Source organism: Mycena indigotica, assembly GCF_014461135.1.
Source record: "Mycena indigotica strain 171206Taipei chromosome Unknown Mind.scaff0003, whole genome shotgun sequence".
Classification (NCBI taxonomy): Eukaryota; Fungi; Basidiomycota; class Agaricomycetes; order Agaricales; family Mycenaceae; genus Mycena; species Mycena indigotica.
The window spans coordinates 2,813,001-2,827,881 of record NW_023503002.1 but is presented as its reverse complement, the minus strand read 5'-3'; the positions used below and the strand labels follow the sequence as shown (position 1 = coordinate 2,827,881).

The window sequence follows — 14,881 nt, the reverse complement described above, 5'->3', positions numbered from 1 at the left end:
TATAGTCTTCTGTTCAAACGAGAGGTTCCCAAACGTTCGGATCTGCCGCTGCGTGACTCTGTTGCTCAGCCAAACCAGACTCCGGAATCTGGAAAGCAACGATCAGCGCTCAGCCCAGTGAAGGGAAACAGCAAATATCGAATAAGGGTAACAATCCGATTTCAAGTCGAGGGGATTTTTCCTCCAGCTAATTCCACGCCAACTGAACGTATAAAACCATTCAGGATGCGGAAGCGGCTCATCCTTGAGAGAGTCATCGGTTTTATTCTCTTTCTTGATTGACGGATTCCGACGGATCAGCCGAGATGGAATGAACGACATCGCCATTGTGCATTACAAACAATACGCGATTGAGATTAACGCCGCTCAAATATTCTGACCGGGCTGGTTAACCCACACAAACGTGGTGCTACGGACTTCGGGTACGGTGACCACCAAAGTGGTGGCATCATACTCGAAGAGCTGGGCAGCTGTGAACTTGTTGAAAAACTGGCGAGCAGTGTTGGGGCAGGCACTCACTGTAGGTGGACCCATTCTGAAAGAAGGGGTATTGCAACACATAGGTCGCCGGGATAACGTCCTGGTCAAGAATGTTCAGAACGACAGGGCCTTCCCACCTGCAAACGTGTTAGCCTAGCAGAAAGTCGACATGAGCGACCCACCCATCAGCAACAACGGTGGCAGGCAAAGCCGCATTGCTGCGAAGTAGCCCCATGCCAAAGCGACTGCTGTCGTCCAAGAAAACATTCTTGTAGTTGAAGGTAATATTCTGCCCGTTGTGAAGAACGGGAAGCGCCTGGGCATCGCGGCTGTGAACGACGTTCGCAGAGGAGATAGCAAGGCTAGTGAAAAGGCTGAAGAGGGCAACTTTGAACATATTGGTAGATGATGGGTTGGGTCGGTGCAGGACCCGCCTTTTATACTCCTAGTCGTTTCGCAAGGCGGGGTTGCAAGACCGTTGCGGCGCTGGGTTGTCGAATATTACTGACGCTTCGATTATCAATGCAGCAGCTTTTCACGCAATGCCAGCATTGGAAGCCGTCAAGGTTGCCCAATCGGCTGCTGGTCACTTGTAGACCGTGACGGAAACAAGGAGGCTGATTCACAGTGAGCTTGTCGTCCGAGGGTCGCATCAATGTCCCTCCAGACACAGCAAAAGCAACGTGAAGAATGTCGACCATGGTGGTGGAGTGAATCGTCGAACCTGTGAGCGACATCGAAGCTGTTCACCAATTGAGAAGTTCAAAAGTAATGAAATCGGTTGAAATCTACGGGAGAAACAGTTCCACACCACCAGATACTTAAGCAACGTTGGCCAGCCTCAGCAGGCATCTGACACTTAGCCAAATTCTTATTAATAAGATCGAGTGAGATTCCGATAGTGCCAGTGTTCAATCAGCCAACTCACCCCGACTTTCTAAGCATCGCTTTGGCTGCAAAATGTGCGTGTGGCGATTTCAAGCCTTTTTGGCACCAAGAGTCGGTATATGGCGTTATTGTTATTTTGGTCGTCACACTCACCCCCTCTCAGACCAAATTCACAGTCTGACTGCGGGAGACAAGGCGTTATAGCGGACGCTCTTGTGAAGGTGTGATTTTTGTGCTCCTCTGCAATTGGTAAAACTTCCATAGATATCCGAGTCTAAATTGGGCCTTGATGACTGGAAGTTGTGGTCTAGGGCGCTGTCAGGCAAAGAGCCCAAAGACCCCTTGCATTCTTTTCAACTTTGGTCAGAAGACTGTCAGAAGAAACATTGATCGATTGATCCGACAACTTGATGATAGATTCCTCATTGCCTTTCACCAAGTGACACCAACACTGTCTTCAAGGTCAGCAAGCCTCGACTTCGTTCTTCCCCCCCAGCATCCTAAACCAAATCCTTGCGCCGTAATCTGCTATGATATTCCCCTTCCGACCTCGAAATAGATTTGACACCCAATGGCAACAACGAACCCCCGCGCGCATCTTGCAATGCCTCGCATCAAGTCATATTTTCCTTAAAAAAACGACCTAAAAACGAGGTCTACCAAAGTTGGTGCTTCTATCTGAAAAAGTGCAGTGACAAATTTGTGCTTTCAATGACTCGACGTCTCAATATTGATAACGAAAACGTGGATGAAGATAGCCCAACTCTTCTAAATCTTTCGCGGTTTTCCCTTGCAGTCGATAATCTCTCTCCCCTCTCGCCCGTTTGGTGTTCTCGTTGGCTATATATGCCATGGCACAGAGAGTTAGCACAACTCCCGCGCAACCTGCTGCCAAATTAAGCGAGTTGCCGTTGTGGTAGTTCGGAGCATCTGCAGGTAGATATGTCCACTATATGCAGTTTCAGGTCGCTGAATTCGTTGTATCAGGAACATTTACGACGGCGATTACGGCGCCAAGGGCCCCAAAACCAGGAATAATTGCGCTTGTTACCGCCCGGATGGTGTCTGGGGCAGCGTTGTCGATCCCCCATGCCAACTCAAGCGGACCGATTGGTGTTGAACCAAGCAATGATAAGAAGCATGCTGCATATCTGGCATTTTCCTTTGTCGTCAGCTCAACCAATCATGATGTGCTGTCATGTCCTCCACTTGCCTTGCATGAGAATCCTTCGTTCCAACTGTATGGTACTCAAACACAAGACCATGGGTCCGCCAAACACTCACTCGAAGTTGCATAACCCGCAATCATGAATGCAAGGGAGACTAAAATTGGGATGGATTGAATCTTGATGCGGAACGACACCCAGCAGAGGAAGAGCGACCAGCAAAGGGCCACGATATATGGGGGCACGGTGCGCAGCTGCGATTCCACGACTGTGAAATGCCCCACTGTTGTGCGTTAACAACTCTCACTTTTCTTTTTAAGAATTTGACGCTTACGTGTAGCAATGACCGTCGGCATGAAGAGACTTAGACCCTGAAAAGAGATGTTGATGAAGATGTATCCTAAGAGACATAGCGATGCCTGTGGTATAGGTTTGGAGCTCCCTATTTGCAACGACATAGAAACTCACGTTGACATTGAAGGCCCTCCGAACCAACTTAAATGACGTCCGCTCTTTCCGGCCTTGCATGCTTACGACCTGATCTGCCTCGATGCGTGCTAACGCCAGTGCTCTTTCTTCCTCATTCAGCATCCGTGTTCGCTGGGGGTCGGTTGGGATTATAATGAAGCACAACAAGCCAATTCCAGTGGTGATTATCCCTTGGCCCATCAACATACGTTGCTCTTACTAAGCACACGCACAAGACTGTACCTTCAAAGAAGAAGATCTTCCGCCACGACTTGATTTCGCCAATGTCATTCACCGTAAGCAATCCCGATGCCAGAAGACCGCCAACTAGCACAAAATGGATCAAGATACTTTCAAGGAGGAACAATTTGGCTCACAAGCACCCGCTAGGGGTGTGCTGGTACCGAAGAAAATCCCCAGACGCATGACAAATTCGTGTCGCCGATAATACTGGATACCTTCAGAATTTCCAAAACGACCTCTTCTTTCAGTCTCTTACGCGCGACACGATATACGCCAAACCCGACTGCCAATGGCATCAAACCTTTTGAGATCGCGAAGCCGGGAGGTGCCCACCAGAGTCCCACCTTCTGCTATTCCCAGAAATATTCGCGTTGCTATAAGACCACCATACGACTTGACGAAAGCTGTTCCGATGGACACAACGCCAAAGCAGGTGACCATTGCTGCCAGCCACATCGAGCCGAAGTGTTTGAGCGCGAGGTTGGAGGGGATGTCCGCCAGGATGTACTAAGGTTTGTGAACTAAGGGTTTATTAGTAAAAGAAAATGCTCACAAATATGTAGAATATCGTCAGAGCAATGTTGTAGTCAAAGCCTTGCATTCCAAGATCTTTCTCGATTCCTCATAGTAGAACACTTTAGTGGGCACAAACCTGAACCTATGGAAACAAACCAGCGATCTTTGCGTTGCCTATAGCCGTTCTCCACTGGAATTAGTTCAAAGACTGTCAGGAACTGGCTCGGAATCACCGGTCAATGAAATTTGTCACGTCTGTCTCTCGAATAAGATGCAGTGATACTTAACATGGTCAAAAAACCTACAGATCAAGGCGAAAAGGGTCGCGTGGCTCATCTAAGGAATAACGGGCCGTCGGCGCCTAATTAGGAAGACAATGGCGAGTGGTCCGGACTGAAGCATTGGCACAACTGAGCTGTTTAGGCTATAGTAGAAGAGTTCATAATATTTAGGCTAAGTAAATATATAACAGTAGTAGCAACAGTAGTAGCTAATTAATCTAAAAGCTCAAACAATCCAAAGTGTACTGGCAGGTGGCTGATAAGGTGGCATTGGTCAATAAGGTGGCATTGGTCAAGATACAGCAGACATGACCCAGAGAGGCCCAAGCAGCACTGGCAGCTTTGGGACTTGGGCATGCCAGTACTAGTGGGAGATGTGGCTACATAGCTGCATACCTGCTTAAGCCACTGCTCGCAACACTGGAGAAGGTTGACCACAAGCCTGAGGGGGTGACTGTCACGGACTCACGACACTGCCAATCCGGACCAGTCGCCATTGTCTTCCTAATTGGGCGCCGACGGCCCGTTATTCCTTAGATCAGCCATTGAACCGGCGAAAAGTGGAAGCAGTGTCCAATCCAGCTTGCGTAAGAGCTTCTTCTCTGCTTCCGGGTCAATTGACACCTCGTTGCTACTCCCAAAACCCTTTTCGGACGACGAGTCTTGCCGTGGTGTTGGAGGCTGAGCGATCTTCTCGTCCGACATGGTCGTGGTAGCTAAAGAGAAAGATTCTCGAGCTCGTGCTTCCATGTCGCGTGATAAGCCAATATTTTATCTAGACACCGTTGGAATTGTGTGGGAATCGCTGTTCTGTTTGTGCCGGCACGCTTCTTTCCAAGTTGGTTTACTACCCTGCAACAAACTGCTTGTCTATGCTATCTATTAGCTTCAGGATTACATTGACCTGAGTAATGGCCATCTCCACGTCCAATTTACTCCAGCCACCGTCGACCATAGCTGCCCAAAGGTAGTCTGGCTGAGGAATGATACCCACCGTGGGAATCGTCGAGTACCCCAAGAGGCTGCTGCCACCAGCGCCGTACCATTGTGACCTCACGCCGTTGACAGTTTGCGGTGAAATCATGGCCATACGTAGGGCGTCGTTAGTGCCCGCAAAAGCGTCAAGGTATAGCTGGTGCAAGTGGTCACTTGCACTGGATGAGTTGCTGATGTCAATCAGTTACGATCAGAAGATAAGATAATCGATGACATACACCATCGTCCACATCGGCTCGTGCTGTCCTGTAGGCTCGTAAACAGGCTTGCCAGAACTATGATTGTCCTTCCATTCGAGTGCTCCGAAATGCTCGCAGACCACGGCTGCTTTGGCATTGGCGAGAATGTCGGGGCGAGCAGCCATCCAACTGCTCTCATTCACATGCCCGCCCGATATATGTCCAGTGGTCATAACAAAACTGCCATGGATCAGTAATCGAGTAGAGAGCACAACATGACCACAGACTCGACACTGATACTGAGAGGGTGGGAAGCGAAATACTCTGCCATCGTCAACAGAAGAATAGGACCGTTTTCCTCAATGATCGACGGTCCGTCAGAGTGTGTGTACACAATGACTGTGTCATTTGAACCACTCTTTCCTGCCAGATGTCCGATGACAGTTGTGGTAGTGGCCTGCACCGTTGGTGCATCCAAGACAATAGTCGCGCTTTGAACTCTGTTCTCCTGCACTAATTTCCGAATTGTCTCGCCAGTTGAGTTTCCGACGTATAGCCCAGGCACATCGTAGTGGACTGAGCCATTGCCAGGAGCGCCGGAGTTTGGCAGGAATTGTAATGCGCCATTAGCATCCGAGGTGTCCACCCACGATGCGATGACACCAACAACTCCGAGCTCTTTGACATGCGTGAAGTTGAGCGTTTTTGCCGACTGCCAGTGGGGGTTGGTGAGGTTTCCGAGTTCAGGGATGGCAGCTGTAGGTACCGATGACCCAAGGACTTGATATCCTGGCTGTGAGTAGTTGCGGGTCGGACTGGGGTTGTCGAAAAACACGATGGAGCCATTAGCATCAGCCAAGTCCAACGAATTTACGTTGGCAGTCTGATTGGGGAATAATGCGTACGAGCCAGCATCCTTAACACGGGCATTCACTCCCTGTAAGCCAGAGTCACCGGAATATGGCCAATATCCAGTCGTAGGCAATCCGAGTGTCGTGCCATCGGTGAGTTTGAGGCTCAGAGACCACCAGCGTGGATCCCATCTGGGTTATGACTTATCAGACTCGATATTATCAAAGGAAGGGTGAAGAAGTACCGGGAAAAGCTTGTGTTCAATGTCTGTACCGTAAGACCAGCGATCTGCAGAGCGGTTGCCACCGTCGTAGTAAGCGTGTTTTGGTTCTCGTTTCCGGCTGAGGAAAATTAGGATCAGTAGATAGAACAGTGTCAACGCGCACTCCACCGAGGACCACGAAGGTTAGTTTGGTATAATCGGTCATGAAAGAGCTGCTCGGCTGCCTGATCCAATCTTGGAGAGTTGTTTGTGACTGCAAGCGCTACGGTCGCCAGTATAAGAGGAACAATCGGATGGGAGAGCATATCTTCTTCGACTCGAAGAAGAAGAAGCCATTTTATGGGCCTGGCGCGAATCTATGTTTAGACAAGAAAGGCAGCTGACCGTACGGCCATCGAGAAGATCGCATTTGGCCAGGTGATTCAGATGGAGGTTCAGAGAGAGATTACATGGACAACTATGTCACGAGGGAGTGTGCTGCTGCTGTAGACTCTGGGCCATCCGCTCTGCGTTTGCCCTTACGTCCTCCGCTACATTGGCCGCAATGACATTGGTTCCAAACACTACTGGGTCTCTCCTGCCCACTAATGTCGGAGTGATTTCATCGTAGAATGGCCCTTGTGGCGGCTGCATTAGGAACACGGGCAACGCCTGGCCTGTTTCCGTCCCCAAACTGCTCGGTATGTCGATTTCAGCGGTCATCAATGTGTTGAGTTCGTCTTCTGGACTATGTTTTGTCTGTTGGTCAGCACGAATGGATGAATCAACCAACACACACATAAAGTCTTTCAGCCTATTCCTCAACAACTCGCATCTCTTGACGGCCTTCAGCTTCTCCTCCTTCATTCCTATCGCGTGCTCTTTCGCCGCCCTTGCAAATCCGAGCAACCCAGCATTCGCCGCGGCGTGCACTTCAGCTCTTTGTCGCCATGTCGCTGAGCTTGCTCTCAGGGCAGTTATTACTCCCCCGAGTTCTGCCTTTTCGTTGACCTCCAATGGTTCACACAAACCTGGTTCCGTGGCGGGGTGGTCGATAAAGAGCGGTCGGATTGCGGGGAGGATATATGGTCTCAAATAAGCTGGAACGAGCGCAGGGTCAACCGTCACTGAGGGTGACGACCATGAGATTGAAAACACAACTCAAGAGGGCTCAAAATACCGATCTTAAACGCAGCTCTACATGTCGGGCAGTAATGTTCTCGTTCTCGAGGGGTATTGGCGTCAATTGTACGCGAGAGACAGAGGCGGCAAAAGAGATGTCCGCAGGGGACCGACACGGGGTCGACATAGCGGTCAAAGCAGATACTGCAAAGACCCATTTTTGTGTCGGGGGGGAGGGTTTACTCTCTTCACGGCTTACCCACTATAACGGTTATCTCGTCCCGCCATCGTCATCAGGTTGAGGTCAGCCCAGTAACGGCACTTCGGCGAAAATCCGAAGGCGCATTAAACCCCCCCCCCCCAAAAAAAAAAAAAAAAAATACAGCAAGAAATATGCGATACAACAAGTGATTAGTCCCAAATACTACCCTAACACCCTCGTTTCCGCGCGTCTGCAAGTCCTAGCATCTTACGCAGACTGCCCTCTAATACTGGTTTTGTCAACACACTATACGTTGTTAGGAAAGGAACTGGAATCAAACAAAACTCACTGATCGGCTCCAGCCTCAAGATACTCCTTGGGTTGAAAGAATGAGCTGCAAGTTATGAACAAGCCAAAGAATCCCTACCTGTTGATCCGTTAATAAAGCATTGCCAGTTACGCCAACGACGAAATCAGTGCGTTTCATTGCCCTCAGGCGCTCAACAAGCTTGACACCCGATAGCTTCGGCATTTGATTATCCAGGAAGACAACCGCAAATTTCGGTTCGCCGGTGACCAGTGGGGGTGGTTCAGCGCTCGCGCTCGACTGCACTGGTGAAGAATCTTCCGCAAGAATTTTTTGCAAAGCAACTTCCCCATTTTCGGCCGACGAAACTCTGCAGCCTAATCGTTCCAGCATGCGTGTCATCAACATCCGGGTCATTGCATCATCATCCACCACTAATACTCGGAGGCCGATCGGTGGTGGTGACATCGAGGAGACAATCGACGGTATTGTCGAATGGTCATCCAAAACGAAGGGTCGCGGACTTGGTAAAGGAACGTATGTCGGGCGAGCTTGTCTGGGTCGAGAAGTATTAGCCTGTGTACTATCGATAGTCGTGTTTTCCAGTGGTGGAGGCACTGGAACAGGTTCAGGTAATGGATCAGCCTCGGTTGGGGGCGAAGGCAACGGATATTCCGTGCCAGTTGAGATGTCCCCTAACGTCCGCGTAGGAGTCGGTGAATGGGAATCATATTTGCTAAGCATCAGCTCAAAACGCCCTCCCTGATCCATTAGCCCATGTAGGGCAGATTCCGACCGTGTTGAAGTAGGGAGGGTTTGTGATGCGGCTTTGGTGGCTGCATCCACAGCTTCAGCGACAGTCCCCACCGAGGAAATAGAGTTGGGATGCAAGCCATGTGTTGGCATCGACACCGATACCGGAAATTGTGGTGCCGCGTGAGCCAAACTGGACGGCGTGCCAGGTCCAGCTTCCATTGCTTTCCGACCCACGCCAAGAGGAAGCTCCACCCTTTTTAGGACTGTTAGAGAGAGGGAATGAAGTGCATGAAGCTGCATACCAAAACGTGCTGCCAACACCAACTTTTGAACGCAAACCAAGTCGACCGCCACTTAATTTGACAATCTGGCGCACCAAAGCAAGACCAAGCCCAGTGCCTTTACCACCTAACTCATTGTCAGAACATGTCATGAACTAATGAAACGGTATACCTTGTTGTCGACCTTGTTCCGTCTGATTGAAGGCGGCTATCGAAGGTGTTAGTTAGAGGAGGGGAGGATTTAAATTACAATAGCGTCGCACAGAAAAGTTTACACTCGACCATATCCTTGGGAGGAATACCGCTGCCAGTGTCACTGACCTAAACCCTTTGAGACGTGATCAGGATCGCATTCTATACTCTATACCTCTATGCGAACGACAATGCGTTCCACAGGTTGGCATGAAACTGTCAAGTTCGGGTCTGTTCTAATTTCGTCTTGAGCTGTCGTCGACAGAGGGTCGCTTCCCAATGGGTTAGGAACAATCAATCGTGTTCGAATGGTGAGTTTGCCGCCTGCTGGGGTGAATTTGCATGCGTTGCTCGCCAGATTGGTGATGATCTGCCTCAAGCGTGTCTCGTCGCCAACAACAACACCAACAACGGCCTCGCTGTTAGGTTGCTGTCGAAGATGTTGAGCTATAGCTTCGGGTGAAGCGTCCATCGCCTGGTATGCAGCCCGTCGAGCAACTTCATCAATTCGCATATCCAGGTCAGTAGCGAATTCCAGATTCCTTGCATCAGCGGCTAGCCTGAGTGGAATAAAAAGTGACCTCAAGACCTTATGAAAAGCATAGGGCTATAAAAAAAGTGAATGAGATGACATAGTCAATCTATAAAGTGAAAATAACCTTGGATAGTGATTCTAGTCTACCGCTGTCCATTCGATTGCTGTGGGTGTTGGTTGAACAGAATGCGAAGGCATGTCAAGACTCACAAATCGAGAACGTCGTTTAGAACTATCTCAAGTCAGTATGTAGCATTGGAATGAGCAAGCGATAAACCCACCTTTGGACATCATGCTTAGGCTGCCCTCTAACGCACTGAATTCAACCTCGTGATCTTGTGCAATTGGCCGAGAGGCCATGTTCTGAACTGCGAGCACTACATAGATGGGTTATGAGGATTCAGTGAGAAGTGATGGAAATGCGTACATGCAGTATTGAGTGGAACGCGGACTTGTTCAAGGGTATCAATTTCGTTATGGGAAGAAGCGAAGGAACTTATCATGAAAGACATAGCTAATGAAGATCAGATCGGCGAAGACCATTGCATGTGGGGACTCACGAAGTCAATCGGCGTTTCGAGTCGGCAGCCCGGCGCTCGTTGACCTGTGCCTTGTAGGTCCGTTCGAACTGGAGTTTAAGCTGGGTACGGAGCTTGAATAATTTGCGCGAGGACTTGAATAAGTCGTGAGAGGAAGAAAAAATGATAGTATAGAACGGACCTGCTCTTTTTCACTGTGCATATAGAGTAGGACTGATTCGAATATCACGAAATTTACAACATCTAGTTAACCAAGTCAGCAATGACAATGCCAAAAAAATGTGAGACCGTCTACCCACTCCGCACATAGTCGTGTCGCACTGGGACGATTGTAACACAAATCCTATGTTTCAGCATAAACCGGTAGGTTGTGACTATCCAAAAATTACTTGCAAGATTAGAAACCCGACGGCTCCGATAGTGGCGGGTAGGCGTTTGAGGGCTATTCCAAACAAGGCGACAGCTTGGAGTGCAGAAGTGTAGTAAAAGGTTGACAAAAAGTCCTTGGACCCGCAGGTGAATAGAATATCATCTTTGCTGGCACCGCCCCGCTTATAAAAACCACAGAGGTAGGCGTAGAGTACTTCATAGAACGGCCTAGACCATTGTGAGATGAGAGCGCACGACGGAGATGCCCACAACGCACCATGACCACGATGAGATGATGAGGAAGGTTTGGAAAAAGAAGGGACGTTCGTAGGGAAAGTTGTAAGCGCACATGAAAAGGATGGGAACCGACAGCAGGGGTGAGATCTGGTGAACGAGTAAGAAGTTCTGCTGACGTTAGCAGATATGTTGAACGTACGCCATAATAAAATATCTGCGTTCTGTGTTAGCGCAACCAAAAGTCTAAGTCAGCGTGAAACAAACCTTGTCGGCGAGAACTACTGGGTCCTGTATGCTGAACACGGCCAAAACACAATTTGCGATGAAAAAACACGGAGGCCCTAGAGCATTTGGCGTTTATTCTAACTGCCAAGCAAAACTTACCAAAGAGCTGGTCTTTTCCCCTGGCTCCAGATCTCCTTCTGGTACGCCTGTTCTTCCGCTTGGTCGAAGCGAGGCATATAAAAGCGCCTGACCTCTGGCCAAATACGTCTGTGGATGAAAGCAAGGAGAGGAAGAGCCCAAATCCCCGTTGCACGGTCATCAGAAGGGTCAGAATCGGCGACAGTTGTGTCGTGCCTGCTGCTGGCAGTGTCTGCAATATCCGAGTTGGTGTCGGTCTCAAAGTCGTCTGACCATGAACGGTCTACAACAACCTCGTCAACCTCATCCGTTTCGCTGAACTGGTGTGAGTCTTTCTTTGAGAGCGAAATCGCTGCAATGGCGGAGTTTTCGACGAGAGTAGTGTTGGAAGGAGGTTGAGGTGCAGCTAATGTGCGCTTCACGTAATCACGAATAGTTGCCCATCGCGAAGAAATTGAATGGAAGTGGACTTTTCGCGGCGAAGTAGGCCTGTGAACAGTTGGAAGAGGTAGTTCAATGGAACTTGTGGCATCCAGAGAGCCTTGTCGCCGTGCCTTCTTGCGTGGCGACGGCCATGAAAGCGCGAGGCTCATACTCTCATGAGTGCGCAAACCAGAAGGCGATGCGAACTAGACTGTCAAGACCGTCGGGTATTATGTAAACCGCCGCAGCAACCCAAAATAAATTAAATTGGCACATCTATTTGGCCTGGACCGCTTTGACCCGTATCGTCCGCTTCGGGCCAAGCTGCAGTAGACCACCTTGCTTGAGGCCGACTGTAGTTGTCTCCTCCCGCTCTTTCCGCTTCGTACCTCGCCCAAGCTGCCAATCACTACTAAATCCCGGTTTTGGCATGCCCTCGAAGCCAAGCTTGACCATCCTTCCTGGTGTGGGCAACAATGGCTGCGTGGGACGTGGTGGTTCCGACATTTCCGAACTTTGCGCGTCGTCCTACAAACTCTGATGATGCATAAATATCACCGAGTCGGGATTCACTCACTAGGACGATTTCTAGGTCGTCGTCGTCCTCCCTCACTCTCTCGAACTCTTTTTGTAAAGCAACGAGCTGCTGTTGTAAAGAGTCTCGTTGACTTGAAATAGTGCCTATTTTTTGCCGCTCTCGGTTTCGCTAAATCGGTATAAGCGAAGCTAGAACTTTGAGCAGAAAAGTCGAACATACATCGTCGGCATTTCGTTCTAATAGCCCTTTCAAGCGTCGAATTTCGCTTTGACCCCTGACCTCTATGTCGTCCAGTTTTGCTTGAGTTTTCTTGACCTCTTGTGCTCTTTCTGCTACCAATTTGACTGCTTGATCTGTTTGTTCCTCGGAGGCTTTCAAATCCTGACGCAACTTGAGGTTATTAGCTCGTAACAGTGCCGCCTCTCCTTTGAGTTGCAAGACAAGGTCGGCCTGGTCGCGCAACGTTTGAGCATCCTCCAGCTGCTTCTTCAGCACGATGATTTCAGCCTCCTGTTCGCGAGCCTTGACAAACACGGGGACAATCCGAGCATTGAAGTCCGTGATAGCCTGAAGTAATTCTATCTGGACGAACGAGGGGGGTCACCTTGTTGCTGCGATTAAGATGGGGGGAACACACCAAAACCTCCCTCTCAATGCCTTCTGTTGCGGCAACCTGATCTAGCTTCTTTCCTGCTTTCTGTACGCTCACCACCCTTGCGTCAGCATCCATCCTGCCTAGACCTTCGGCCACCATGCTGGCCATCGGCTTCACCGCAACAATTTCGAGGAATATCGGTTGCGCATCGTCTGCACCACGAATTACGGCCCGACAGTTTGGGCAACGTCTTTGCGGTTTCGGACATCGCACAATTTGGGTTATACACGGTCGACAGAAGCAGTGACCTGCCATGGTGGTCAGAAAATGGTGCACAACAAAGGTCAGGGCTTGCCACATGCAGCGAGGCGTCGAAATACCTCCACTGGAAGTTCAGACATACAAACGTGGCAGTTTGCGTTGAATCCGGTGGTCATGGTGGCTCGAACACGAAGGGTAACGTCACGAACGCGTCGCGTCACACATCATGGATGCGATCAATTATCGTGTGGTCAGTTGAGGTTGAGGCCGAATCGAGCACTTGTCATGGAAGAGAAATATAATAAACCCGAGCTAGCTATATGTACTTGAAAGTATTATCCGCCCTCCAAAAAGCCGGGGTTCCAATAAATACCTCACAGACCTACAACTTGGCTTTTACATATCCGTTGCCCTTGTTCAGCATAGCAGCGGCATCGTTAACCATGTTCTCAACGATGACTTTAGCGGGGAGCACGTCGTGGATGAGCTATGAGACCCTCATGTCAGTAGTCCGTTAAGAAAAAACGAGAATGCAACACACAGAGGAAACACGACCCATAAGCCACGATCGCTCAATGGATTTCTCGGGATGCTTCTCCAATTCGTGTTCATGGGGAATGATGCCCTTGCTGGTGAGTTCCTTGATCTCAGCAGCACGATTGACATTCCAGTTTTCGACGTAGGGCGAGCGACGGACACGCAGAGGACGACCGGTATAGATCAGTGTGGTCACAGCGTCCTCATAGCCGGCGCTGACAATGAGTTCCTTGTGGATCTTGGGCGCAGCAGCCTCAACGGAAGCAACGAATCTTGTTCCGACCCCTGTAAATATAATCAGTTGGGTTTTCATGGGGCGGGGGGAAAGGGCGTACAAACAGCTTCAGCACCCCACATCAAGTTGGCTGCCAAACTCCGGCCATCGTAGACAGCGCCTGCACCAATGACGTATACGGGTTTGCCTGTGAGAGGGGATTTGTGGCCCTTGACTGCATCGACGCAAGCGGGAATGAGGATACTGGCGGGGATGTCACCAGTGTGACCTCCTCCCTCGCCAGCCTGAGCGCAAATGAGGTCAACGCCGACTTCAAGTGCCTTCGGGACGTGTTTGGGATGCCCGACCATGTTCATGACCTAACCAGATAAAGATATGATGACGAATCAATTGAAGATAACACGTACGGGAATCCCAGCTTGATGCAGTCTCTCAACCGTGCGCTTCGGGGGAACGCCGACAGCACAGACGAAAAGCGAAGTCTTCTCCTCGATGATGACCTATTCAAGTTAACACCCGGGTTCGCGAAGTGAGCTTAAACAAACTTCAATAAGCTCATCGAGATGTCCCTTTGTGTAGTCGTACTAAAGGAGCCTCAAGTAAGAATCTGGAGTGCGTTTGAGACGCAACACTGACATTGGTCTTGCGCGCATTGCCGCCGACTTGCGGCAACAACAAGTCCACGCCGAATGGTAGAGATTTATCGACAAGACCGTCCTTGATGGCGCGAATCTGGTTTCAAGTTGGTGGTCAGTACCTCAACATGTCAGCCCGAGTAATTGGGTGCTAACCTGGCCTCTGAGAAGCTTGGGGGTGTATCCCAATCCACCGATAACACCAAGTCCACCTGGAAACAAGGGGCGTTGAGGAGGCGGGTTTCGGAACATCAACAAGACTGACCAGCATTGCTGACAGCAGCAGCGAGCTCGGGACCAGCTATATACCAGCTCAGCGAGGAGTAATAGCGAGAGAAACTGTGGCCAACCAGCGACATTCATGCCCGCCAGCAAGACTGGGTGCTACAGTTCGGTGAGTATTTGCGAATGACCACCCACGGAAACACACCAACCTTGATACCAAAGAGCTCGGTGATAGGTGTTGAAATGACTGCCATGGCG

At 49.9% G+C, this 14,881-nt stretch overlaps 6 protein-coding genes across 6 annotated transcripts; all 6 read right to left on the bottom strand.

Moving 5' to 3' along the window:
• Positions 1 to 366: 366 nt before the first annotated feature.
• On the bottom strand, positions 367 to 877 carry MIND_00364400 (uncharacterized protein; the record flags this gene model as incomplete). Its single annotated transcript, XM_037360486.1, has 3 exons — positions 367 to 470; positions 520 to 617; positions 663 to 877. The coding sequence occupies 3 exons, from the start codon at positions 875 to 877 to the stop codon at positions 367 to 369; spliced, it is 417 nt and encodes a 138-aa protein (XP_037223371.1).
• Positions 878 to 2,538: 1,661 nt separating this feature from the next.
• Positions 2,539 to 3,846, bottom strand: MIND_00364300 (MFS general substrate transporter; the record flags this gene model as incomplete). The annotated part of the gene is made up of 9 exons (XM_037360485.1): positions 2,539 to 2,606; positions 2,653 to 2,817; positions 2,869 to 2,953; positions 3,003 to 3,193; positions 3,246 to 3,329; positions 3,380 to 3,452; positions 3,502 to 3,528; positions 3,579 to 3,752; positions 3,799 to 3,846. The coding sequence occupies 9 exons, from the start codon at positions 3,844 to 3,846 to the stop codon at positions 2,539 to 2,541; spliced, it is 915 nt and encodes a 304-aa protein (XP_037223370.1).
• A 1,043-nt stretch (positions 3,847 to 4,889) lies between these two features.
• MIND_00364200 (Elongation factor 2) lies at positions 4,890 to 6,687 on the bottom strand (the record flags this gene model as incomplete). The annotated part of the gene is made up of 6 exons (XM_037360484.1): positions 4,890 to 5,208; positions 5,257 to 5,457; positions 5,505 to 6,260; positions 6,314 to 6,410; positions 6,456 to 6,637; positions 6,677 to 6,687. 6 exons carry the CDS (start codon positions 6,685 to 6,687, stop codon positions 4,890 to 4,892), a joined length of 1,566 nt encoding a protein of 521 aa, XP_037223369.1.
• A 67-nt stretch (positions 6,688 to 6,754) lies between these two features.
• MIND_00364100 (uncharacterized protein) lies at positions 6,755 to 11,767 on the bottom strand (the record flags this gene model as incomplete). Its single annotated transcript, XM_037360483.1, has 21 exons — positions 6,755 to 7,019; positions 7,071 to 7,398; positions 7,452 to 7,597; positions 7,945 to 7,970; positions 8,023 to 8,911; positions 8,961 to 9,066; positions 9,112 to 9,147; positions 9,203 to 9,260; positions 9,307 to 9,738; positions 9,791 to 9,830; positions 9,877 to 9,898; positions 9,948 to 10,043; positions 10,094 to 10,161; positions 10,227 to 10,339; positions 10,387 to 10,448; positions 10,512 to 10,548; positions 10,595 to 10,802; positions 10,852 to 10,958; positions 11,011 to 11,025; positions 11,076 to 11,106; positions 11,196 to 11,767. 21 exons carry the CDS (start codon positions 11,765 to 11,767, stop codon positions 6,755 to 6,757), a joined length of 3,657 nt encoding a protein of 1,218 aa, XP_037223368.1.
• A 106-nt stretch (positions 11,768 to 11,873) lies between these two features.
• On the bottom strand, positions 11,874 to 13,090 carry MIND_00364000 (uncharacterized protein; the record flags this gene model as incomplete). Its single annotated transcript, XM_037360482.1, has 4 exons — positions 11,874 to 12,125; positions 12,175 to 12,303; positions 12,355 to 12,717; positions 12,773 to 13,090. The coding sequence occupies 4 exons, from the start codon at positions 13,088 to 13,090 to the stop codon at positions 11,874 to 11,876; spliced, it is 1,062 nt and encodes a 353-aa protein (XP_037223367.1).
• Positions 13,091 to 13,373: 283 nt separating this feature from the next.
• On the bottom strand, positions 13,374 to 14,877 carry MIND_00363900 (NMO domain-containing protein; the record flags this gene model as incomplete). Its single annotated transcript, XM_037360481.1, has 10 exons — positions 13,374 to 13,478; positions 13,533 to 13,813; positions 13,864 to 14,122; positions 14,171 to 14,263; positions 14,309 to 14,347; positions 14,400 to 14,495; positions 14,555 to 14,610; positions 14,664 to 14,699; positions 14,749 to 14,782; positions 14,833 to 14,877. The coding sequence occupies 10 exons, from the start codon at positions 14,875 to 14,877 to the stop codon at positions 13,374 to 13,376; spliced, it is 1,044 nt and encodes a 347-aa protein (XP_037223366.1).
• Positions 14,878 to 14,881: the final 4 nt, after the last annotated feature.